Source organism: Corapipo altera, unplaced genomic scaffold (genome assembly GCF_003945725.1).
Source record: "Corapipo altera isolate COAL_440 unplaced genomic scaffold, ASM394572v1 268, whole genome shotgun sequence".
Lineage (NCBI taxonomy): Eukaryota > Metazoa > Chordata > Aves > Passeriformes > Pipridae > Corapipo > Corapipo altera.
Genome location: NW_020884901.1, coordinates 20,609 through 47,497, shown reverse-complemented (window position 1 = coordinate 47,497; position 26,889 = coordinate 20,609). Strand labels below are relative to the sequence as shown.

At 38.2% G+C, this 26,889-nt stretch overlaps 1 protein-coding gene across 4 annotated transcripts in view; it reads left to right on the top strand.

Annotated features, from left to right (window-relative positions):
• RALGPS1 (Ral GEF with PH domain and SH3 binding motif 1) overlaps positions 1-26,889 on the top strand; it is an 81,877-nt gene that overhangs the window by 41,211 nt on the left and 13,777 nt on the right. For all 4 annotated transcript variants that reach the window (XM_027650340.1, XM_027650341.1, XM_027650338.1 and 1 more), the window contains 3 exons: positions 7,843-7,980; positions 9,652-9,745; positions 16,692-16,759. In XM_027650340.1, the coding sequence (XP_027506141.1) occupies positions 7,843-7,980; positions 9,652-9,745; positions 16,692-16,759 (300 nt within the window). The remainder of the gene's footprint in view (positions 1-7,842; positions 7,981-9,651; positions 9,746-16,691; positions 16,760-26,889) is intronic.

Sequence of the window (26,889 nt, the reverse complement as noted above, 5' to 3'; positions counted from 1 at the left end):
TCTGCTTTCTGACGCTGGATAGCATATATTTAAAAATGTTAAAATACAACCTTCTTAAAGTATTTAATCTCCTGTAATATATTTTTCCTGATTTTTGGGAAAAGTATTAGGAAGTAGTTGGGTTTGGGGGAAAAAAATGAAAAAAAAAATTTGGCAGTACTTTCAAGAAAATCTGATTCCTTTAGAGAGAAAGCTTTGCTAGAAAGCTCCAGACAGCTTCAGAATTTTTTAGCCTGTTTCAATGAATAAGAAACTGATTTGCACCGGTCAGAAGTGATTCAGGGTACAACTTCCTGAACATCATTTCAGCTGAATTATTGGTAGCATTTTCTTTCATGCGGTGGTATCTTAGTTTGAAAATTGCTTGTTTTTTGCTGCACTTACTGATCTGTTTTTCTCTGTTAGGCTTCATTGCTGCAGTGACAAAGGTGGGATGATTAATTCCGGTGATTCATTAGGGTGAGACTATTCAGGAAAGACCACAGTGTCAACAACATCAAATTTTAGTTTTGTTAGTTGATATTGCTGAGGCTAATTGAGCCAAAATAAGATAGTCTCTCTAGCTCTACATTTTTATAAGGTAAATTTTGCTTATGTCTCATGATAAAAGAGATTGCTTGAAGTACTTGCTTTATTCACTGTTAAAATCAGCGTCTGTTGCCTGCTTGTACATGCAGAACTTTGCTGCTGCAGCAGTTTAGTCTGTCTAACTGCTGTACTCCAAACTCCCCTACAATAATAGATGTGTGGGTATAGGCTAGCACATTTATCACGTTTATCGTAGAATAATAGAGCTGTGGCTGGAACAGACCCCTGGAGATCGTCTGGTCCAGCCTTCTGTGGAAAGCAGGGCCATAGATTCAGTTATCCAGGGTCTAGTCAAGCCAAATCTTGGAATATTTCCAGCAAGGGAAGTTGCTATCCTCTACCAGAGAACCTATTCTAATATTTCATTGTACTCACAGAAGAGATTTTTTTACTTATATTCAGACCAAATGTCTGCCATCGCCTCTTGTCCTGTTGCTGAGTATCACTCTGAGTGTTTCCATCTTCCCTGTAACTACCTTGTAGGTACTGGAAGAGTGGTCAGGTCCCATTCCTACCCTTTCACTTGTCTAAGCTGAACAAATCCAATTCCTTTAATGTTTTTTCCTGTGACAAGTTTTCCGACTCTGTGATCACCTTGATGCCATCCATGGGAACATCTCATAATTATGTAATGTCTCTCTTGAGACATTTTATAATGAATGTTTCTGTGTGTTACAAATCCCATGGTATTGCCTTTGCAAATGTTTGTCTTCCGTTGTTTTTAGAGTACTCCAAGTCCTACCAAGGTTAACCAGTATATACATTTGGTTTTGTAGAAAATTTTTCCAGCCCTTACTCCATGGAAAATATCCAGTCTTCTTGAAACCAGCTATACCACAAAACTGTTGGCTTTTCTGCCTATGAGCTCATCTCCTAACAATGGTGTCTTTGGTTTTACAAACTGCTGACTGAAGTAATTTGGACTTTCTACCACGTAGTAAATTGATAAGTTTCTTTCCCTCTGTCCTCTACTTTATTTAGTATGGTACAACCACACTACTGTATGTGGGAAAATGCTTTCATAAATATATCTGACTACAAATTGGAAACATATCTTCATCTCTTCTGGCTCTTCTATCAAACCAGTGTGTCATTATTCAATTTTTGAGGAGGAAAAAATGGAAAACAGTTACTTTCCGTGGGTTCCCTTCTGTTTTGTGTGCCAGTTACTGCACGTCTTGCAGACACTGCTTCCTGTCCTGGAGGAGTGCTCTGTGCCCAGGCATCCATGTAACACGGCAGCACATGTGCATTTAGGGGCTGTGAATATCCATAGAAGTGTATAGGATTGTAAGTAGGAACTAAATTGTCTGAGACTGTAAGAAAGAACTAAATTGTTCATTAAAACATTTAACTTTTTTTCCTCCTCCTCTTACAGCATGTTTGTGGTTTTCACAGTAACAGTACAATTTTCCAAACAAGTGTGGTAGTTTATTACAGTATTTGATCAAAATGCTACTTAAGAATAACAAATTGAAGTCCCCAGGCTAATCAGAAATATCAGCTAATTATTCTTTGTTGCAAACTAGTGAACATCTGACTGACAAAAATACCATACAGCATCTGTTTCCTAACTTACTTGCATTTGCAGGACAGACAGCAGAGCACTGTGCACTAACGTATATGTCAAGTGTACAGTAGGGGTATGGTTTAACCACCTAATTTTGGGTTTGTTAGCCCTACTATTTTACAGGATAGTTTTATATCCATTAGAAAAAACAAGTTTAAAAAAAAAAAAAAGGAAAAGAGACACAATTAAGAATGATGCAAGTTTTCAATCTTTGTCTGCACAGGTTTTTTATGATCAGTTTTGCAACACTGTGTATTTGTGAGAAAATTTTTGGTACTGAAAGTTTTGGATTACACTTTGTGCCTGCAAATTGTCATAAACCTCCAAAGAGATTTGAAATTCTGAATTTTTAAGACTAAACGGTGCTGCTCCTTCTACAGACTGTACATTGTTACAGTATTTCTGTGAGGAATTTAACCTCCAGTTTTGTTAAGTCTTCCTGGTCATATTTATTTTCATGAGGTCTTTCTGACAGGGAAATGCTCACGCTCTCTTCCTCTCTTAACTTTTGGGAAATAGATGATAACGGTGACTTGCCCTGGTCAAAGAAATCTGTGAAGGAAAAGAAAATTTGAACCCAGGTTTTCTAACTTCCAGGCAAATGCCTTAAAAACCAGATTTCCCTTTGTTTCTGTTACTGCGGCTTTTCTCATTGGTATTTTCCTTTGTACATGTGATTTAGTGGACGGAAAATGTTTTGTCTTTCATAGGATGTTATGTCAGTCTTTCTTAATGAGGAGCAAATTACACACCGTAGCTGTTCATGAACAATTTAAAGCTTATATGCTGCAGCTGAGATTCATCAGAACTGGGTGAAGCTGAGTAACCACTGATTTCAGAAGGCTTGGGAGTATTTTTCTTAAGACCTTGTTGTTAGTACCAAACAACTCCCCAAAGTATGCTTATGTATTATCTGCCTCAGTGCTACTTCCTTTTTCACAGAAGCCTTGAGTATTGAATAGAGAAAATAATAGGAGAAACTTAGCTGTGACTCAAGACACCGTTATATAGGCTTAGGTCTGCATCCTGCTGAACACTGCAGTTCTCCATAAATATTTTTTTCAATAAAATTTAGCTTTGGAAGTTGTTTTCTGGGGGACGGAGCACTCAAAATGCATTATCTGGGTGGCATTGACTGTTACATTTCAAGGTTGCTTTTTGTTGTACTAATGTTTCCCTGTCTTTAAACTGTTAGTAATATTATTGCTTTGTTTGCGCTCTTCAGTAAAAATTTAAGAGCTTGGTATTACAGGTTTGGGGTTTTTTTTGCCAATTTAAAAATAATTGGTCCCCTTTACATAGAATGATTTTCACTGATAGATTTAATTCTGGATTATTTGACTGTGCTTTTTCTTAGTCCGCGTTAGTTTTTCCATGATACCATAAACTAATGAAGAACAATGTTGTCTGCATACAATACCCAGCTGCGAAATTAGTTCTGGTAACAATGGAGAAAAGTGAGTATCACTGGAAAATGATACTTGCCTGTGGAAGAAGCTGCCCATGAGCTCACCCTCTGGAAAATATCCTGATGGCTCCACAGCTTAGAGAGCTTTTTTCAGTGCACAGTAGCACAAATTGAGCCAAAGTTTGAAAAGCTAGTGCTGTGTGTTTGCTTTGGCATGGGGTAGCCCTGAGCCTTTCCTTTGAGAAACAGATCTTGAAGTCTTTTGCTGAAGGGTATGATTTTGTCATTCCTTGGTACAAAATAAACTGATCCTCATCTGTTCCTATTATCACATCATATATGTAGAAGAGTTCAAAATGTCACTGCCCAGATGCAGGCTTGTAACACTAAAAAAAAAAATAAATCAAAGAGACAGAGAGAAACAACCTTAGAAAGGTGTTGCTTGGTGTGTAATTACAAAGAGTATGTTCTCTTACATTCCAGCATATTACATTCAGTTTAATTTTTTCGACATCTATCAGTTTGGTATTTTTCTTCCTGCCCCCTGCTACCTACCAAAAGCCCATTTCCTTACACTTTTATTTGGAATTTACAGGACCTACGCTAACACTCTTTCATCCTTTTTGCTTGTGTATCTCCTTGGTCCTCATATGTATATTGCCCTAGAAAATAGACTGTTTGTCCTGAAGAAATGCCTACAACCACTGCTCCAGAGTGAGCGGGTGTTTATACCCTTGATATCAATGGGAATAGCTGCAAACTTGCTCAAGGGAGCTGGGCAGTGGCCTTGACCCAGCTGCTGTAAGGTGTATTGCAGTATAGAGGCTGTGAGTAAATAGAATTTTTACAGCTATGACTCTGACTGCATTTTGCTGTGCCACTGGACAAGAGGGAACAGTGAAGAGCTGCTGTATGGAATCTCAGTCTAGGTAGGATCTCCAAGCCATGGAGAAATCTTGGTGACTCAGGATTTACTCAACATTGGACTGCTACAGAACCACTGCAATACCAGGAAAATGAAGGTTCTTCCCTCATTCTGCTGTGTGAGGTACCTGGCCCACACTGGCAGTGTGCACGGGTTAGGAGCTCTTGAGTGTGGGGGATGATGGCTGAAGCAACTCCCAGTGTGGCTGAACCCCTTGTAATGGGTAAGTTCAGAAAAGCTGAAAATAAGAATTTGGGTTGTTTTTTCGCCTCTAAAATCTAAGTAAGACTGAGATGTGGAAACAAGGCAGATGTAAGCAGAACCAAGGTGCTGTTTGTGTTCCTCTAGTATGACATGTGAAATCTGAGATGTAATAAACTAGTGTGTGCCCATAACCTTCACAAGAGGGAGAAAATACGAAGGAACAGCAGGTATTACTGCTCTTGACAGACCTGCAGAAAACTGTCTTCTAATCAAATAAAGTTGTTTTTTTCTTCTTTTTATCCCTCTGCTCTTGTATATACTTCGTTAATCCAGGAAAGCAAACTCTAATTACTCCCTCTTCCTTTAAACTCACTCATTCTTTGGCTTGGGATATTATTGTGGTTGAGAAAAGTTGAAGCATATCAGCATATTTAATCCCTGGGTCCAGAACTGCAAATGACTATTATAGATTACAAAAGTGGAGGGGGGTGTTTTCTTTTGTTGAGAAAATGCAATAGCTGCAAGAGCAAATAAAACAACTATTGAAAACATACATAACTTTTGATGATACATCATTCCATCTTTCTAGAGAGAGAAATGCGTAGAGATGGAAATGAAAGCAAGTTCAGAATGGTTTTTAGAAGGTGCTTTCTGGGAGAAAAAATATATACCCCAGGTTAAGGGGTCCTTAAGCTAAAACCATTGAGATAGTCTGAGTCATATGAACATCTCCTTTATAAACCATACACAAATCTATGAGATATAGTACTTCTTCAAGAGAGCATTCTTAATATGGGAAGAAAATTTTTGAAGGGCTGATCTGTTTTAGTGCAGGAAGTTAAACTAGACTAAAACTTGACCTGATTTCTAAGCATCTTTTTTCTTTGTTTTAACTCCAGCATAACTAGAAATTCCAGCTGTTTATATGTTGCTCAGTTGTTAATCCAACTCTAGTCCACTCATTTATGAGGACTAAATGTCCCTGTTGGTTTTGTTGGGGTTATCAAATTACCTTTGGTCACTGCAGCACTCTGCTATCTATCGTGTCAGTGGGTATGACGGGGATATGGTTCTTTCATAGTTCAAATTCACAGATTGCTGGGGGCTTGGGAGGCAGATTAGTCATGGCCCTATAGTTTCCAAGCAAAGCATTTAATGGTTCATAACGAATTGAGTTTGTTCTGGCTTATTGCTTGCTACCTCTTTGTCTGTTTCTTCATTTTTCAATGACAGGTCATATGATTTCTTCACTCATTCCTCCCTAAGCAGTGGAAGGCTTTTCCATCGTGCTTTAATGAATAGGCTAAAAAAGTAAAGAAATTAGGTATTGCAGCCTGGCTAATGCTGGACATAACACAGTGTGACCCAGTGAACCACTTACTTGTCAAGGTGGCAGAGGTCTGAAAAAAGAGATATGTAGCAAGCTCAGCACGAGTGAGAAAAAGTCTTGCAAGGGATTTCCATAAGGGATTCCTAAGTCGCAGAGCAGAAACATTAATGGAGATCTTCCAGACCGCACTTCAGATATGCAAAATTTCATGACAAGACTGAATCTCAGCTGTAAAATGATGCAATAGCAAAGTATGGGGTGTACTTAACATGGGAATGAGGTTTTGCTCATGCAGATACTCAGTACTGCAAATTAAGAAAATTTCTAGGTCTATGGGTTTGGGGTTTTTTCTTACACTGTAAAGAAGAAAACTTCTAGTAAGTCACATGCTTTTCTTAGATTTGCTTGACTATGCTGGTGGTCTGTAACTTGTAGCTCTGTATGATAGTAATGAGACATTACTAGAGAACACATAAGAACATTTTCATTTGAGGAAAGAGTTTATATTTTCCCAGATGGAAATATGATTTCCAGATGTTTGGGTTGTGGGGGGTTTTTTGTTGGTTTGTTGGTTTTTTTTTTTTACCTGAGTAAGTTTGAGGCATACTTACAACCAGGAAATGACGTGAAAATAATGTGTTTTCACTGCCCAAACTTAATATCCTTCCAGTGATCTGATCATTATCAGTAATTAATGCAGGCATACTGAGATTCTCTCAGAAGCAGTTTGCTTAGGCATGCTCCCTGCATTTCCTTCCCCTTTGAAAAATTGTACTTGACTAGCATAGCTGCATTGCCTGTTGTTTTAATAGGTGGGTTTTGTCAAGGAAATGTAATGCTGTAAAGCTAGAAGAGTGAAAGCAGGACAGCAAGCTATTTTCCTGGAATTAAGACTGTTCTTTTCAAGGCAGGGCAAGAAAGCATGGGCCAAAGGGGGAGTCATTAATTATAAACATGCTCAAAAACCAGTATGGAAAATCCAGTGTGGAAATATGGTAGATTTTTATGCTGCACAAATTATTTTGCTGCTCAAAAGAATGTTCCCTTCTTTGTTATGCAACAAAGAGGCACTAACTTTCCTGCACAGGTCACAGAATAGTTTAGGAATATGATAAATTAGAGTTTGCCTTTTAGTTGACCCTAAACGTTTGAGCAATCCTTTAAAAAAAATCAGACCGAGATAATGTTTTTGACACACTAGCAATAGCTCCAGTGGCCCCTGAATGGAGCACATACAGACATTTCTGTTCAGTCTACAGCATCCACAGCAGACTCAGTACATTTTGTTCTTGATGGAAAAAGTACATTTTTTGATGCCCTTTTCTAAATTAAGAAATCAATAAATAAAACCCTTTTCTTTATGCTTTCTTAAATCATTACATAATTAAGCCTAAGTATCTTCTCCTGATATCTTCTGGCAAAGTCAGCCTGGAGCCAGAGCCAAAGCTGCAGTAATTCCTTCCAGCAGTGACTAGTGGCATTGCGGGGGGCTCTGATTGCGTCCCCATCCTCGCTCCGCCAGTCAGGGCAGCTCTCAGTCTCTTTTTTTAGTGTCCTTGTTATGGTCCTGCAAATTGCTCATGATGGGCATTAGCCTAAGTGCACAAAAGCTTTTCTGTCCTTTTTTAAAAGGTGTCATAGAACTCAAGCAGTAATTATGGAATTTTTCAATATGCAAATGCCAAGGTCTCCTTTGTTTAATGGGTCCAGACCACAGTGGGAGTAAATAGCTGCTGGCTGTTATATTCATTAAGAATTATGCAACTATTTCTGTTTGAAACACTGGATCAATTGGTTGATTGATTTGTTTGTTTCAGGAATTTATCTCTTGGATTTAATCTACATTGATTCTGCATATCCCGCTTCAGACAGCATTATGGAGAATGAACAAAGATCCAATCAAATGAACAATATCCTCCGAATAATAGCTGATCTGCAAGTCTCCTGTAACTATGGTTGGTAAATTTTGTTATGCCTATTAAGCCTTAGCTAAAATTTCTTTAGTACAACATTGTGAAAGCAGTTTTTGGCCCTTAGTAAAGGCAACACAAGAGGCTAACGTTGGTAGAGTTGAACACTGACAAGTGATATAACTTCCACTCCTGTGTAGCTTTGGTCTTACCAGTAAATTGGGCAGATAAATATGTATTCAAAATTGTAAGAGCTGTAACAGAGGTTGCGTAGAGTTTACTGCTACATGTGGGCTACAGGAGATGTACTTTCAAGTGCAGCTATTGCATTTGTGTTATATTCCATTTCCACCAGAGGCAATTAGAGAGAATTATTTTAATATTTTCCCTTTACCGTGCAGTAGAAATGATGAGTGTAGAGTGTGTCATTTCATTATAATTTTGTCGTTAACATCCTGATGATACATTTACAAAATGAAACACAAATATTTCAGTCTATACAAGTTGTTCACTTGTGTTTAGCTTTTCCGCGTACATTGCTCCTGGATGAAGTGATGAAAATGAGGGCTAGTTCCTTTTGTTAACACGATTTTACTCTAAAATTCACTTCTGCAGTTCTAGCCTGCTAGTGAAGCCGTATGTCAAGAAATGTGCTGAGTTTGGGGTCTTGATGAATACTCGGCGTACTTTTGGGGACTTAGCATGACTTTTCATTGCTTAAACATGAAACAAGCTGATAGGCCTTGACAGCAGCTATACAACTGAATAAATTCAGGACATATAAATGCTACAGTTTTGGAGAGCTTAATAAAAAAAAATGAAATGTTAGATTGTGAGAACACGGGGCAAGAAATTAACTGTGTATGCTGAAGTATCCAGCCCTTGTCCTTTGGTATTTTAAAGTATTTAAAGGTAGTGACTAGACATAGTAATGTATGATTATGAATAGCTAGATTATTCAGATGTGATTTTCTTGTTGTGAGTTTCATTTTGTCTCTGAATACTTTGAATGACAAAGAAACCTCATTATTTCAGTGACCCTTGCCTTTTGACAGTTTTTGGTATCTTCCTACAGTGCTATGCATTGAGTGCTTTCGTTAAAATCAGGATGAAAATTAAAATATGACCTTGAAGAAACAATGTTCTGGAATAATGGGTGCCTTTAAAACAGTTGTCTTGTCTTTACAAGAGCATGCAAGTTAAGTTAGGTACTACGAGGCGTATTCCTGTCCATGCACCCTGTGTCCAGGGGTTCTTCTGTCATTCTGAACTTAGTGTCTTTCATTCTTGGTATTCAGCATTGTAATTTTTATTTAATTATTTAATAATTTTTAAGTCTCTTCAATTCTTGTTCGTAAGAGAACGACTAATGGCCGTGGCTGCAGGGTTTGATTTTCCCCAGAACAGTGAGCAAAAATTCTAGCAGAGTTTGCAGCAAATAACTCTTTTCCACCTGTAAGACAACATCTAATAAAATCCGTGAGCTTTCCTGATGTTTAAATGTATCTTTGTTTTGTTTAACAACTGAGAGCATCACTTTTGCTCCATCTTTAACATCTTAGAGTCAAAGTAGTATTTCTGCCTGATTTATTCTTTAGGAAAGTTCGAATTCTCTTGTTTCCATTAAGGTAACCATGAGAACCAGAAGAAAAACCTGAAATAATAATCGATTTTGGATGTTCATCTTCTTTGTTTGTTTGTTTGAATACTCCACAGATCATCTTACAACACTCCCCCACGTGCAAAAGTATTTGAAGTCTGTCCGTTACATTGAAGAACTTCAGAAATTTGTAGAAGATGACAATTATAAGTAAGTACTGTTCTTTTCTTCAGGCTTTGGGAAATTTAGAGGAAAGATCACTTGGTCCTTAGTTTGGTTAGGAGCTGAACAAAAAGCCCTTGGCTGAAGATGTTTTGGAGTGTTTCTACTGAGTAAAATCCAGAATCACAGTCTTCCTTTATGGCTATAAAGCAGATTTACAAAATGAAATATATTTGTAACAGTTAAAAGTAGATGAAAATCAAGTCTTTATTCTATTACATGATGGTCATATGCTGGGAATTTTGTTCAGTAACCCTAAAATCATCTCCAAGATTGACTCTATGGTGTTATGAATAATACATTAAGAACATCTACCAATTTCAAATAACTATTTTTAATAAATTGGTACTTAAGATTTGGAGGTTTAAGTTTTGGGGGTTTAAGTGTGTCAAACCAATGCTTACAGAAGACCAGGAGAAGAGCTAACCTGCACAATGGTTTGATGTTTTCATAGCAAAATTTATCTGCTCCGTGGAATTAGAATTCCTGCCAGAGTACTGATGTATGTTCTTCCTTTTCACATCCCATGACATTGTATATGTTTCACATATAGAGACAACATTGTGCAAGAGATGCACATTGACCATGAGCAGTGCACACAGCCTTTGAAAAGGTCAAGCAGACCAAGACATTTGTTAAAGGTAGTCTGAGAATTAAATCTCAATGTTAAAATTTAACACATGGTCATTATTTACTAATTTCCCCAATACTTCCATGCTTCATTAAAGTAGTGAAGATAGAGCAAAATTAAACTGAGTAGTCATTGGTAAAGGTGAAGACTTGTAGTTAGGATAGGCTTTACAGCCCTTGGATTGGATTAAAGAAACTGGTCATGTTGTTTAGTTCGATTTTTAGATGGAGTTTCCTATTGACGCGAGTGTTTATACAATAGCTTTTATGAACTGTACTATCTTAGAAAAACAAATTAAGGAAATGTTTTCTATAAACAAATGATATTATGACAATATTTGGAAAAAAAATGCAAGTAATTCCATTTTAAATGGAACTTTAGCAGCAGCCTTGCTGATAATGCTGTAAGATATTTGATGTATCTTAAAGATAATTTAGTACTTTTTCCTTTGATTTAGTTATTTGTGAGACTAATTCAATCAAGTTGAGCAGTTTTGTTTCTAGGCTTCACTGTGGCAAGGAAAAACTTGACTAAAGTCACAAACGGTATCAAAAAGAAGGAAAGATTAAATTCTTACCACAAGAAAGTTACTGCAGCTTACATACATTGGAGAACCTTGATCTTTTTCTGCTGTATTTGTTTCATCAGACTAAAGCTTTAAATTAAAAAAAACTGTATTAATTTAAATTCATCAAAACTCATCACATCTAACCTGAAAGAAAACTCTCATTCCTCATCCATTTTTGCATTTGGTAAGAAGTTTTTGGATTTTCTTTTGAATATTTGATTTCACATTTTCCTCTCAGTTTCCCCTAATGGATCTTTAGTTTCATAGCATTTTCTAGTCCCGTGCCAGAAGAAACTTTAAGCCTTAAAAATGCAGAGTACTAAGTTTTTAGAGTGGGAAAGAATCTCCTCTCTCTTCCTCTTTCCAGTGACTGCTCTTTTTGAGCCAAGGACAGCATTAGTGCTCTCTGCAGAGATGTATGTGTGACCTTTGGCATGAAGAACAGAACTGTCACACTACCAGGCTGTCAGAGAAAGAAGCTTAGATAGTTGCCCTAAAATGTATTGGCAGAATCCCAACACACGTTTCACCAAATGAGAACCTCAATTACACTGAAAAGGAAAATTTGGCAGCCAGTTTATATAAACAGAGCTTTTCTCTACAATTTTTTGTGCTAGTCCAATTGCTTCCTTTAGGTTCATGCTTGTCAGCAAGTAGGAATGCTCCAGAAAACCCGACAATGATATCATATCCTAAAAATAACAGATCTTTCTTGCGCAGCCTGTATACTGTTTTTTTGCAGAAGCTGCCCGGTTATAGCAGTATATAACATTGTGGCACCATGCCATATCCTTTCCGAACCTGACATGCCTTGCAACCATTCCTAAACAATCTTTTTGCTGACCTTTTGGTATCATTAGGCCACTCCTTTTATTCTCCACAGTTGTTCTTTGCGTAAAACCTGTTTTAAGATTATTTTTTGTATTACGATGTTACTTGTCTGGACAGGAGAGTCAGGATTGGAATCCTGTTGTGTAAGCTGCTATCTATACCTATCTATACCTGTAATTCAGTCCTTCAGAGCATGTTAATTCAGTCCTTCAGAGATATTCCAATATAGTAGTAAGATGATTTATAGAAAAATCAGTTCAAATTTAGGTTCAGATAGGCAGGATGCTACTGGAAAGCATCTGAGAGAAATTAATAGGCAATTAAAAGGTTATACTGACTCCTAGCAGTGCTGGTACTCTAGAAGTGCGAGCTGCACCGTGTTAGTTCTAGTCCTATGGGAACGGGAATTGAATGACAGGTGCTTAAAATATTAATACTGATAACAGTGAGCCTTGACCACAGACCATCTTAAAAAGGCCTCCCAGGCAGCTCTAGTCCCCGGACCTTTTCCACCAAGAATTGTGATCAAAGGCAGGGGGAGGGGAAAACCTTCACTGTTAGTCTGAGATGCATACTGATCCCATGGCCACATGGTTCAGTAGCTATAGTTGTGGCTTGACTGCCTCTTCTGCAGGATACAGAGTAGAATCATAGAATCATGGAATCACTAAGGTTAGAAAAGAACTCCAAAATCATCAAGCCCAACCTTTGAACAATCACCACCTCATCAACCAGACCAGAGCACTGAGTGCCAAATCCAGTCATTCCTTGAACACCTCCAGGGATGAGGACTCCACCACCTCCCTTGACAGCCCCTTCCAATTCCTGACAGCCCTTTCCATGAAGAAATTCCTCCTGATGTCTAACCTAAACCTCTCTTTGCACAGCTGGAGGCTGTTTCCTCTTTTCCTGTCCCTTGTTCTCTGGGAGCAGAGCCCAACCTCCCCCTGGCTCCACCCTCCTGTCAGGGAGTTGCGGAGAGCAAGAAGGTCAGCCCTGAGCCTCCCTTTCTCCAGGCTGAGCCCCCCCCCGCTCCCTCAGCCGCTCCTGGTGCTCCAGACACTTCCCCAGCTCCGTTCCCTTCTCTCGATGCACTCCAGCCCCTCAATGTCTTTTTGCAGTGAGGGGCCCAAAACTGACACCAGGATTCAAGGTGTGGCCTCACCAGCGCCCAGTCCAGAGGAACACTGCCCTGGTCCTGCTGTCACACTATTACTGACACAAGCCAGGTGCCTTTGGCCTTCTTGCTCACCTGGGCACACCTGGCTGATCTTCAACTGCTGTTGACCAGCACCCCCAGGGCCTTTTCTGCTGGGCTGCTCTCAAGCCACTCTGTCCATCCCCAGCCTGGAGCATTCCATGGGGTTTTTGTAACCGAAGTGCATTTCTGAGATGAATTTCTGATGATACACGGGTGCAAACACAAAAAAAAGATAATGTCTTTATGAGTTATGAGTGGTTTATTAGGCATGCTGGAAGCAAGGTGGATTTTTATTTACAGTAATGCTAGTGAATGACATTGGACAGTCAGCTGTGAGAATGTCATTGGGTGTGTGAGAATCTGAATGATAAACACTGATGGGAAGCACATCAGTGTCAAAGTCTGCACTGACCTGTTGAGGGTATAACCCTAAGCCTCTCAGGGGCCATAGGTTCTGGCTCCAAGAGTCCTGTTTGGCAGACACTGCTCATGCTGCAGGCACAGCTATATACACGTGTGGCAGGGGGATGACACGTGCACATGTGCGTGTGTTGAACCTGTGCTACTCCAGGAAAAACACAGTGTCAGAGGAATTGCAAAATTGAATTTGAGTGGTGACAGACAAGGCAAGGCTGATTGAAACTGTACTGACTGTCAGTATCTCTAATTAATAAAAATGGTTTTGTTTGTTTCCACCCTTCTGGAGGAGAGAGGGAATAGAGGAGAATGTGGCTCAGGAATGATGTCTCATTGTCAGAGCATATTCCCTTTTCTCACAGTTTAATTTAAATATTTTTTTAAACATGTCAGCATAAATATTTTATATTTACCAAAACTCAAATTTAGGCTCATATTTATTTTTCTTCTTTTAATAAATCCTGTATTTTCCTAAGTTGAAAATAGCTAAATTGCATTTTTGTTGTATTGGAAACGTAGTAGAATTCTGGGATCATTGAAGTCAATGACCAAACTGTCAGAGACTTAGGAAGGGGTGAGATTCAGTGTGTAGTCTAGCATAACCAAACAGAAAAACAATATTATCTAACTTCACATTTTCTGGGGAGATGACCAGTGGAGAGTGATGTAATCTCATTTTATAGCACTGAAGACTCATTTGTTGCTCTGTCAGTGAACTTTTAAGTGCAGCACACAGCACTGGTGCTTTCTAGATAGTCTAATGTTAACATGCTTCTTCCTAAAACTTTGTTAAAAGCATAAAGATGTTAGGTCTTGCTTTCTGCTGTTATCTTCCCTTTTTCTTCTTTACAAGAATAATTGTAAAGAGAGAGAAAGAGAGAAATAGTATAGTGCAAGTAGTTGCGTGGAAGTTGATCTTACTTGCTTTTGTCACTAAAGAAGGTATAAGAATGTTCTTGCCTTAAATCCGATAGCAGGTCATAGCACTTCCCCTGATGTACATATTCATAGACAGTATTTCACCTGTGCTGTTTTTCAAACGTGCAAAAGCTGTACTGAATCTTAGACCTTGATATGCAGTAAGCTGATGAAGTTGGTACAAAATGTAAAGTTAGACAAGTGATTTCTGGCCTTCTTGGGTACGTGAGGCAGTCCTGCTACACTGGTTCTAAATAATGCCTGATTCTGTAAATAGTTGTCTGAAATTATAGACTGGACCTGCTTAATGAGAACAATTCAGTTCAGCATGCTTAAGAATAAAGCTCGTTTCTAATCCTTATGTACAGATTTAAATTCCTTTTAGTCTAGCAAAGCAAGAAGTTTTCAGGAGGAATGCATTACAAATCACATCACCGTGAAAGAAAGAAGTGATTTTGCTTACGTGGACTGAATTGCAGTCATATCTCTTTGCAGTGGGCTGATTAGACAGATGTTTCCACAGTGACCAAATAAACTGTAGCTATTGCCTGAGAACTAATAAAACTGAGTAACTTACTTGATAACAGGGTAAGGAAAGAACATCAGAAATGAGCTCCTCAAAGCTGGCAGAAACTAAACATGCCATTTTCACATATGGGGAAGAACAGGTAACATCTCCCCTGTACAGACAGAAATAGAAGAAATTAACAATTCTGGAATAGTGATGGGTTAGCATGAGGAGGGGTTGTCTGCTTCTGTTTGGAGAAAAACTGTGAAACAAGTTGAAATGCACGTTCTGCTTTGCCTAAGGACTTTGGTTTGTCAAATATGAGCTAACCCGGTAAAATGAGCTTAATATCTAATTTTTTCAGCATCTGTAAATGGCACAGTTCTGCAGGAAATTATTTATTAAAAAATTATAGAAAGCTTTCTATGCAAAAATTAAGCTCACAGCATGGGAACTAATAAAGCTCTAATATAGTGAGGAACAGATCAGCCTTAAAAGTGAACAAAGGAGTAACTACTGGGCAAGGGATGCAACTGGAACATTTCTACAGACATGGAAGATAAATTCACACAGTAGGGCCCTGTTTACAGGGAAGTTCCCCCTATTACAGGGGAAGTTCTTTTGCCATTTTTCCATATTGAAAGAAATTCCCATGTGATCAACATTTGAATCATGCACTTGTATCGTTGTAACTCTCTCATTGTTGGCTTCTAGGAGAGTCATGGTACTGCTTCCGAGTCACAGAAACCATGCTTGCAGAAAGAAAAGGTAGCCTGGAAAGGAACAATTGATTCATTACCTACTTGAAATACATTACTTTGGGTAGTTAAAAGAATGTAGTACTATCAGAAGAATAGAAATTCAGTAACATGAAAAGTGACCGTATGTTTGTTAACTGACTTCACGCTGAAACGTAGTTGACAGTGTTTGAATACTGTGAAAAAGGAACTGGAAGGTATTCCCCATAAACAGGGTAAAAAAGTGATAGTTGGGCCATACATGATATTTTGAAATGCTCTCATAGGTTCCTTCCCCTGTCCCTCTGCACATTTTTCTGTGCAGTCAGAAAGCCTTTCCTGGGTGCACAGTTGGGAGGTGCTCGAGATCTCCACAGGTGCTGTGTGTGTTCAGTGCTGTGCAGTGACAGCAGCTATTTCCTTTGGGGTTATGACTATTCCAGTAAAACTTACTTAACACTGTAGTCCTCCATACCTTTTTGTCAAACTGTGTGTACAGAGTAAAGGACCCATGAATGTCAAGTGCCTAAACTTGAGAGATGGCAGAAGTGACGTGCGGTGGGAGATGGAGACACATTGGAGTGCTGAGATAACACCAGAGCGAGTGAGGTCATCATAGAACACAAGGAGTTTGGCAGTGACATATAATATTTTCTTCCAATTATCTTCTTTTCTATTAAGTGTCGGTAACTTGGTTACTTTTCTGTAAGTCATAATAACTAAATAACTATTTCTGAGTGCATGTTTCCACATGGTAACAGAGTAAATTCGCTTTCATGCTCAGAGGGAATAAAATGTTTGCTGTTAGGTTTGTATCTAAATTATTAAGTTTTGGAGGGTTTTTTTTCCAGGTAAAAGACTATATGAACTTACAGTTTTACACTGAGAGGGAGGATAAAGTAACAATTTCCCTTTTTGTTTTCATAGACTTTCCTCACTGTTTCTTTCTTGGTTCTAACAGATAGTGATTTACTTTGAAAAAATTATTGTTTTGTTACATCACTAAATAAATAACTACACTTCCAAGAAAGTAAAATTCCTACTTAGCACTGCCAAAATAATTACTTTCAACTTTTATTGAGAATTTTTTTTTGTTAATTTCTCTAAAAACTTGTTTTTCCAGATTGTCTTTAAGAATTGAGCCAGGTAACAGCTCTCCTCGACTGGTTTCCTCCAAAGAAGATCTTGCAGGTATAAAACATTGTTTGAAAATTTGAGTAAGGAAATAATTTAATTACAGAAATCCTTCACTGAAGTGTATGAGAAAACCCAGAGGTACATCAGTAGCATGAGTCAACAGTAAGAATGGCTGACTTATCTAGAAACAGTTGCAGGTCAAGGGATGACACAGGGTGTTTGCTAGCATTGGAACAGATGTCAGATTGTGGAATTTTTCACAAATGCTTGTATTTTCATGATTATTTAATAAGTGATGAAAAAAGGGCCGTCTTTCGGTACAAACAAATCAATGCAATGAATAACATAGGAAATTGTCCTTTCAGATTTCTGTGTGATCATATAAATTTGAGACAATTTCATTGTGTAAAGCAGGAGAACAAAAGATTTGTAGCAGCTTCTAGCAAGATCTAAATAACTATGGTACCACCCATAAGTTGACCAAAACTAATCTGTTTGTTTCTATGAACAGACTAAGCAAACATCAGACTGTATGAAATGTACCTACTGCTATAGGAGCCATTATCTCAAAAGCTGTTCCTTTTTAATCTCTTGAACCTGAATGGCCAATTTTCTGTCTCGTGTTAAACCACATGTGAACATAAAAGACTTAAGGGGTCCAGATCACATCTGACAAGCAGTTTCATTTGGCATTCAAAATGTCTTTTCTTCTCACTGAACGAGAGAAAGAAAAAGGACGATACTAAATACGAAAGAAAAAAAAAGGGTGTTTTTCATCTGCCTCCCAGGTCTTCATGTTGGCATGGTCTTCATGACCATTTTTTTATAGGGAACCTCTTGTTTATCTCAGGAGTGTGATTGCTATTCCCAGAGCTCAATAAACAGTTGACCTGGTCTTCAGTTTCTTCAGGAAGGTGCTTTCCCTCTTCCTGCTCAATGCTCAGTATTATTAATTGTTGTGGAATAGGAATAAGGAAATAGTTCAGAGGAGAATTTTTTTTTATTAGGTGAGTTCAAATGTAGTTGTTAATGAACACGTGCATTTGAAAGTTTACTTCTCTGTACCAGCCATCACAGTGCTGTGCTCTGTGTCTGCAGTTGGAAAGTTGTTGATACCTTTCCAAGGTATCAGGCTTCTGCTGAAGTACCAGACTTCTGCTAAGCAGTGCCCACAGCACCAAGGCTGTCTCTCCAAACTCAGCCCCCTACCAAAAAGGCCAGTAGGCTGGGCGTGGACAAGATGGTGGCAGGGGACATAGCCAGGACAGCTCATTCAAGCTGCCCAAAGAGATATTCCATACCATATGACGTGCTCATCAATGAAGGCTAAGAGAAAGGGGGGAGGGAGGCATTTGTTACTAAGGCATTTGTCTTCCTGAGTATCTGCTGCAATGCTTCGGTCAGACTGTGGCTGCTCGTTGCCTGCTGATGGGAAGTAGAGGATACAACCTTTTTTTGTTTGTTTGTTTTTTCTTGCTTCTGCATGCAGCCTTTGCTTTTCTGTGTTAGATTGCCTTTATCCCAACTCACAACGGTTTTTGTATCTTATTGTCTTCACCCCATCCTGTGAAGGATGGAGAGTGATAGAGCAGCTTGGTGGGTACCTGACAGCCAGCCAAGGTGAACCCACCACATCATGTCATACTTTCTTTTGCTTTTGTGATGATTAGCTTTTTCATACTAGGAACTTGAAACTAAGTCATTGCCTCTCATTACATATTTAAAGCAGACATATGAGTGAACTTTTTTGTTTTCTGGCTTTTGCTTTGTATTGCTCGTGTTGACATGCTCAATATTTGGGCTTTGATGCTAACATTTCATTAGGGTGTTTATGGAATTTCTAACTTTGGTCATAGCAGCATAGTATGTGATCATTGCCAATACTCTGATTCTTAATCAAGATCTGAGACTTTATTAGAACTATAAAGGAAGACAAATAAAAATACAGTTCCAAAGTTGGAAACAGGAAGTTTGAACTCGCCTGAACTAGGCAAGTAATATGGCATGATACTGCCTTGAGTTCAGCTGGAGTCCACAAAATAATGATGACAGTGTTCAGTAGTACCTACTCAATTGAATGTGATCATGTGGTATCTGACAGTATTAAGAGAGGATGAATTTTCCCAAGTCTGCAGTGACCCTATGTGCTCTGTAAGGTTGCTTTGTTGAGAGTGAGAATTAATGTGATGACTAGAAACCAAGTGCTGACTCATTCCTATTACTCTATTTTTTCTCTTAATATTTCCTTCAAAAGCTTGACCAACTTGTGGACTGCTGTATTTCTTCCTCAGCTAGAGAGTTTTCACTTACTGCCAGTTAGACAACGAATGCCATCAGCATTTTGTAATACCAACAGGAATTTTTCAGTGACCTGCACCTATGTGGCTGCAAAAATGCTACTAAAGGGAATCCGGTGTATTTTACTGAAAAAAACAGATTTATTTCTGGAGAAGGTTAGTTAAGTAAGTTAGCATGAATTTAAATTGAAATTTAACTAAGCATGAAGGCAATAATTTACTGTTTATTCCACAGCATTAATAAATAGAAATATAGCCATATGGTAGTCTTAAATAATTCTGAGCTAAAATACTCAAATATCAGTAATGATATATTTGACTGTAGAGAATTAAAAAAAGCACATTTACAGGTGTTTCAGTCAGTTTTATTTGGTTTCAAATTATAGTTTGAGATTAATTCCACTTCAAACGTTGGGCATCATAAGTAAGTCCTTAGCAGTCAGCAAACTGTAATGATAATAGATGATCTCAAAGTGCTTTGGGCAGTAGTTTAATGTTCCAATCAATAGTTTAAGTCATGTGAGTCTCGTTATAGTAATTTTAAGGTAAAATAAAGGTTCTTGGTCCATAAGGACAGTCATCAGTTCAGTTCTCTCAACAATCCAAAAGTTAATATGTTCCTAATAGCAGTTGTCTAGTCGAGTTCTCCCTGTGACATGCTGCATCCTCACACAGGTCAGTGTGTGTTTCCAGAGACAGAAAAAAACCTCCGTATCATTGGTAATAATTCCAAAGTCCATAATGGACTTAAGTGCAGGGAATAGTGTCATGTTCATGTCCTAAAGTATAATTGTTTGTGTTCATGATGGAAATGGATTTTACTTGCCAGCACTGCGACTGAGTTTTCTCTCTTTTGAAAGAATATTAACAGTTTACCCTAGCCAGGGACATTGTGGTTTTCTTTTTTTTCCCTTTAAAGTATCTTTATGAGTGTTAGGCTCAATAAAAACAGTTAAATCCTACAGTATTTCTGGAAAGTACTGGAGAAAAACCATGTGTCCATTTTCCACTTTGTTTGCCAACTGGTTTTCCAGTAAATTTGAACAGGAGGTAGGCATCTGATTAAAGTGACTGTCTCACAACAAGCTATGTTTTGTATATTAGTGGCTAAGAGAGTCTCATTTAATTACCAATGCATATATAATTGTGAATAGTGCTTTCACAGGAAGATTTTACATCTTCCATGATGCTGCAGCGATTCTTGTCTCTTGCAAATAGCATTTAAAAAGGAGCTTTAAGCAGTTTAGCTGAATGCTTTCAGGAACTGTGTGATTCACACAGCTTCCTTGGCAGCAACTTTTCATTCTGCCTTGCTGTGGTTTGAGAGAGAGAGAGAGAATGTAGCTGGAGAGCTTATAGTATGCTAACTGTTCACAGTTTCCAGTTGAATTAGCTGTAAAAGACATCTGTGTTCCTGCAGCGTTGGCTGGAAGGTGCTTGGCATTTATGGTACGGCTGTTAGGTTGTTTTGGAAGGTATAACTCAATACATTTTCCCAGAACAAAAGAAGATTTAATGCAATATATGGTAAATAAGCTAGTCTTCTAAGCATCCGAAGTTCCTCAGAATTTGCACACAAAGTGTCGCTCAGGAGAGAAAACTTTATGTATGTTCTGTATTATCATGTTGCTTTGAAAAGTTCAGGGCACAGTGCTAATTGAAATTTAGAGAGTGGATACTCATTCTCTGAAATATACCATGTTTATCCTGTCTTGAAGAACAATATAAACAGTTAAAATAATATTAAAATAATTATCCAGAAAATTGTGTCTAATACTAAGTGAATCAAAGACCGATCTGAACAATTCTGTGATTTTTAACAGACCCCTTCATTAAAGTAGCATCTAGCATTAGAGTTAGCGTTGAAGTTAGCAACAGCGAGGCCTCCGCTGTGGGCAGCCCTTATTTTGGGGGTTTTGTTATGCAGCAGTCAGGGATGGACCCTCACCTCCTCCCTTTTTTTTTCTTTTTTGTTCCCCAAGTAGGTCTTGGTGTAATTCTTGAGAGGAGAATAATTAGACCAGAGGTTTTATGTTACCATCCTACCAGGAATATGGAGTAATTAATCTGAAACAGGTATATTCTCTTCTTTGTTATTGGGGTAAAATTCAGCCTTTTGTGCTGTGTCCATTCAGCCTTGACAGGTAGCTCATAAACAACTTTTAATATGTATTTTAATTACTTAGAAGAGGTAAATTTATTGGATGTGGAGTATGTGTTATGTAGGAGTTGAAAATGTAGAAACAGAAGAAAGAAAGACTGGAATGTTTGCACATTTGTAACCCTCTGAAGTAGGTATACTACACTGGTGATACCTCTACAGCAGTCCCAGAATTTTAGAATAAAACCCTCCCACCCTGTCGTCTATGTAAACACTGAGTTTGACATTTAGTTTTCCATTTGTTTTACTGGTTGCTTTGGCAACTAATAAATAGTTTGCGCTAAGTGCATTAGCAGCCAATCATTCTGTGGAAATGAGGATTGTCTAATTCTTGTGCAAGTTCTTGGCCATTGCTTCATGTGCAGTGTCTGCTTTTCTTACACGGGACTTAAGGTAGAAATGGAAGAACTAAGTTTTCTTTACATAAATTTACAGACTGTCCAGGAAACTTTGCTCTTTCATTTCCAATCTCTTCCTCTGTGATACTTTCCAGACAAATTTTTACAAGTCATTGGAGTATTTTTGAAACAAATTAATACCAGACAAATCTGTGGGATTCACATGTTATCAACCACTAAATCCAACCGGAATTAGTCTACTTGGGCTTTTTCTTAGTATACCAAAGATCCACCAAAGTTGTAGAAGAATTTTCTATCAAAACAAATATAAAGTTTCCAAGGAGAGAATGATCATGCTCAGTTTTTAATTTGATCGCTTTCTATTACTTTCTGTGACTTCCTTATCAAAAAGCCTAATGTCCTAATTCATTGATGCTTATTTTAGCTACCAAGCTGTTACTCCCAAGGAATGCTATGAACATACAAAACAGCCAGAGGATTCGGGGCTTTTCTGTGCTGTTTTTTGGGGGTTTAGTTGTTTTTGGTTTTTTTTGGTTTTGGCTCTTTTTTCACAGCAGTCACCTGAAATAGTTTTTCTGTAAAAAGTTGGGGGTTTTTTTATGAATTGGTTAATGTATTTGGTTGAACCCAAACTTCACAGTTTCCCTGCAGCTATGCTCTCACAATGGGTATGTCTTCACTGCCAATCTGGATGTCACCCAAGCCCATACACTGCCCTGCAGATCCAACTGCAAAAAAAGTCAACATTTTTGCTGAAGTGCAAGTCTGGGTTTTGCATGTTCCAGTGGTGCAGAGTAAGTAACACAAATGCTGACAATTAGTGACACCTGAAATCGGAAGTATCACTTCTACCCAGGAAGCATTTGAAGGAATTAGACTCAGGTGTGCAGTCAGAAGGACCTGTGTGTGTGTGTGTGTGTGTGTGTGTGTGTGTGTGTGTGAGTGAGTGTGTGAGAGAGAGCTTTTGGGGAGCTTGGGGGAGCACAGAGGTGCAGCCAAGGACTCAGATTCTTGTTCTTAGTTTGCTCTTGTCTGAGAAGCAGCCATAGCAAACAAGTCTCTTACACGTTCTATGCGTTAGTAGGCTTTCATTGAATTGTAAAGCAATACTCTGAAAATTAAAACTGTTCTTTTACAATAGCTGTCATTCTAGATTTAATTTTTGGGTGTCATTTTTGATTCTGTGCACAAAATTCTTCTTAAGTTCTTTATTGTGTGTTTTGTAAGTAGGTCTTTCTCTTTGAAAGTTTTAATTATCACCCACTGACTTTGGTTACAATGGAAACAGAACAGTAAAAATTTACAGCGAAGATTTAACTAGAGAGTCTGTGACTTGGAATGTCTTTATTAAGTTTTAGAAACAGAGCTGGTAAGTATCAGTTTTATTTCTTAGCTGCTCACCAGAAAATAGTGAATAGTTGAGACTGTTTTACCTTCCTGAAAAATCCCTCAGTTCTTCATCATATAATATGCAACTCATTTTCAGTTTTCTGTTTGCATGTCTAGTACTGGTTTATTGATAGCTTTCTACTGGAGAAAAATTGTGAACTGTAACTCCCTCACTCTGTTGCTTTTTTTAAAACCCCTGGAGACTGTAAATGTTCACATGTTTTACTGAAGGATTGCAAAAGTAATGTTCATTTATAACATTTGAAGGATTATTCATGGAAAAATTATGCAAAGGAAAAAACAGTGAGATCCTTTGGGATATGTGTAAACTTTTCCAAATGTTCTTGCCACAGATCTTAGAACAGCACTCAGCTCACTCTGATGAAGTTGTCTCACGTTCCCTAACACAAACAAATTTTTAATAATGTTTTAATATTTTTATAAATTTTTTTTGTGCATGTCAGCATAATCTTGAAAATGATGCTGAGAAATAATGAAAACCAAACTAACCCTTGTTCATGCCAGCTGACTGGAAAATCCTACTAAGAGTGCTTTGTCTCCATGAAAGGCAAAATAACAGAATAGCAATCATGGTAACAGTATGCACTAGGAGTGGAGCCAGGAGAGTAAAGAGGAGAGTTAGCAGTAGCAGATGACTTCACTTATTGGAAAAAAGGGGCAAAATAACTCCATCTCAAATGAATTTAAATATTTGAATTTTGTTATCAGCAGTATTGGGCATAGCTTCCCCAGCTAATTACTCAAGAGTCTGGTATGTCCATGAACATCCCTTGGTGCAGTTTTCATCAGTGTCTCACCACTTATCCTCTTTGGCATCCTTCTTGGCACAGGCTCTCTTTGTCTCTTACCCCTTTACAGAAATGGGGTCATCTCCCCTCTGCCCCTTAACTCATGCTGACACTCTCTGTACCCCATACTTGCTGCCCTGAGAGTGCCCAGCAGCACAGATCCTGCCTGACAGAGCTCTAAAATTCACCATTCTTCTTCGTAAACATTTGGCAGCAGAGCAGATGCAAAGACTTTGTAAAGGTTTTTAAGTTCAGATTCTTTTTATCTTAGCAAGGGTTAACAGAGCCAAACTGTACATCTTTCCCTCTCTTGCCTTGGAGATGAGAATATGCAGAACTACATTGAGTATGAATTAGAGTAAGTCGCAGAATCACAGAATGGGTCGGGTTGGAAGGGACCACAGAGGGTCATCTGGTCCAACCTCCCTGCTCCAGAAGGGTCATCCCAGAGCACATGGCACAGGGTTGTGTCCAGATGGTTCTTGAATGTCTCCAGTGTGGGAGTCTCCACATCTTCTCTGGGCAACCTGTTCCAGTGGCTGGTCAACCCAGGCCCATTTCCTCCTTTCCCAGGTCTGTTACAAGCAGTTTTGGTTGCCATATATAACAGTAAGGAAGCCAGGCTGTTAGCTTAGGTTGTAAGGCTCTTCTACCTATTTCCACAAATTCTGTCACCCTTGACACATTTCACCTTAAGCCAGGCAGTATTTTTACATGAACTGAAGTTTTGTTTCCTAGTACTATTTTCAATCTGAGATGTGCAGTCCTTTTAGATATACGACTTGATTTTTAAGTAATTGTTTTTTTAACAAACCTTTTCTGTTCTGAAGCTATCCAGGTAATAAAAGCTCTTTCTTAAATGAAGTTATAATGATAAAACTTTAAATATTTTTGTGTTACATTCATATTACTGGAAATTTCACTCCATGCTCCCTAAGCGGGGTGTCTAATTTGAAAAAAAAAAGGGAGTGTAGAGTGAAACCTCTCAAACAGTTCTTTTCTTGCTTGATGTGTTAATCCTTTTAGGTTATAATAGCGGGAACATTTGAACCTACCTCAAGTCAAATCCAGCTGACTTTGATTTTGTAATGACTCAATTGTGTAAGCACCGGACTTGTTATTTTGCTGTTCTTTCTCTAGGTAAAGTAGTTTTGATGCAGCCTCAGGCTTTGTGTCAGTATCAATGTTTTAGAATCAAAGTCATCAAATAGTCTTACTGCTTTCAGCTCTGTGACTCTCCACAGTGAGAAACTTAAACCTTTAAACTATTATGTATTACAAAATTTAACAGTTATTTTTACATGTGGCACGGGGTCTGTGGGAAAAAGCACTGCACTGTTGGTATTCGTTTAGGGCTGTGCCATAAGATACTCTTTCAGAGTTTCAGCAGTTTGTTAGACATAATGATTCGGTATCACTCTGAACTTAGAAGAACTTAATGTCATACACTTAAAGAACTTAATGCAAACTGGGATTTAGAACTGGCACTAGAAAGACCTGAAGGACACAGCAGGAAGCAATATAAAAATGAACAAATCTTGCAGCTAATTTAAGGGACAAGCCTTGGAGTAGCCACTGTTTATGCTGAGTTTCAGATTAAACTCTTACTGAGTTAAACTTTACAGCTGAAAATTCTTTTTCAGCTGCCACTATCTTCATACTGGGTCTCAGTTCCAATTTATTTTAAACTTCTTAGCTGGTAATAAACAGCTCAGTAGTTCTAATTTTACTGTTCACAAATTGAAAAGTATCTGATGGAAAGGCACTACAAACAAAGCATGTAGAGTGAACTCCTCTTTGGGAACCTAGTCCATCAGAAGGACTGGAGGTTTTCAAACTTAAGAGCTTGTAATCATTTCTGAAACTTCTGAATGCATTTGTTTTGTCTCTGCATAAATTTTAAAAATTTAATGAAAACTTGCAGTAGAAGACTTTACTGAAATATATATTCTTGCTATTAATGCGGCAGATAAGATTTTCAGACCTAACAATGAAATATGAATCCATACACTTTTTACACTAAACTAGGCATCACATAATTTTGCTCAGATTCATACTTTTTCTATTCTATCTTGTGCTTAGCCTCCATGGTAGAAAGGGAAGATGAACTCTGTTGGTTTCAGGGAAGAAGCTTCCAATATCATATTACGGCCCAAATGCATAAAAGTTTTTGTTGAAAATACAGCAGAACATTGTACTTGGCCCTTTCCAGTCTCCCAAGTGTGTGTCACTGGTTGAATCTCTGGATCAAGTAATGATTGAAAGTGCATTTTTTGATGTGTTCATGTGGCCATTTAACATAAGACCTTCTCTGGAGGCGCAAATGCCAGTGACTGATGCTGCTGGTGTCATTTTTCACATGTGTGTGATGGTAGCAAAGACAGGCAGACAAAAATGCTATTGTATATAACTTGGTATATAGGAATAAGGTAGAAAACAGGATTAAGAACTGTTTTTTCTTTTTGTTCTCCTACTAAATTGATGACCCAGTGAGTGATCTTACTGAAGTTTCCTCTAATGAGCTTGTTCCTCCTCTGTTGCTAGAAGCAGTTTCCTAGTTTTGTTTATCCTGAGGCTCCCTTCGTTGTTAATTAAACAGCACCATGAACAGTTTGCTCAAATGTGCAGAACCCTGTGGATTAAATTTTTCCTCTTACTGCTAGGGGAAAATCCTTTGCAATTCTGCGTAGTTATGACCCAGTTTGTGGTGAAATTCCAGAGTCTAGGCTATGGGGAAATAAAAATACAAGTAATTTGTAATTAATTTTTATATTTCATACAACTTGATACAGTGAGTATGGATAGTAAAGCATCTTGTGTTTGTTTGTATTATTTTTTGCCTCTCACTGGGAAAAACTCATTACTCCTTCTCCTGTTTCTTCTTATGTCTCATGAATCCTCCATTCAAGGCAGAAGAAGTTGTTAAATAAATTCTGTGCTTGGGGAGAGATGGAGTAGCCTATATAACAGATAGAAACATGGAATATCTCGAGTTGGGAGGGACCTATAAGAATCACTGAGTCCAACTTCCTGCTCCTTACGGGGCTGCATAAAACTAAATTATATCTCTAAGAGTGTTGTCCAGACGCACCTTGTACTCTGACAGGTTTGGTGCCACTTCTCTGGGAAGCCTCATCCAGTCAGCGACCACTCTTTCAGAGCCATTTCT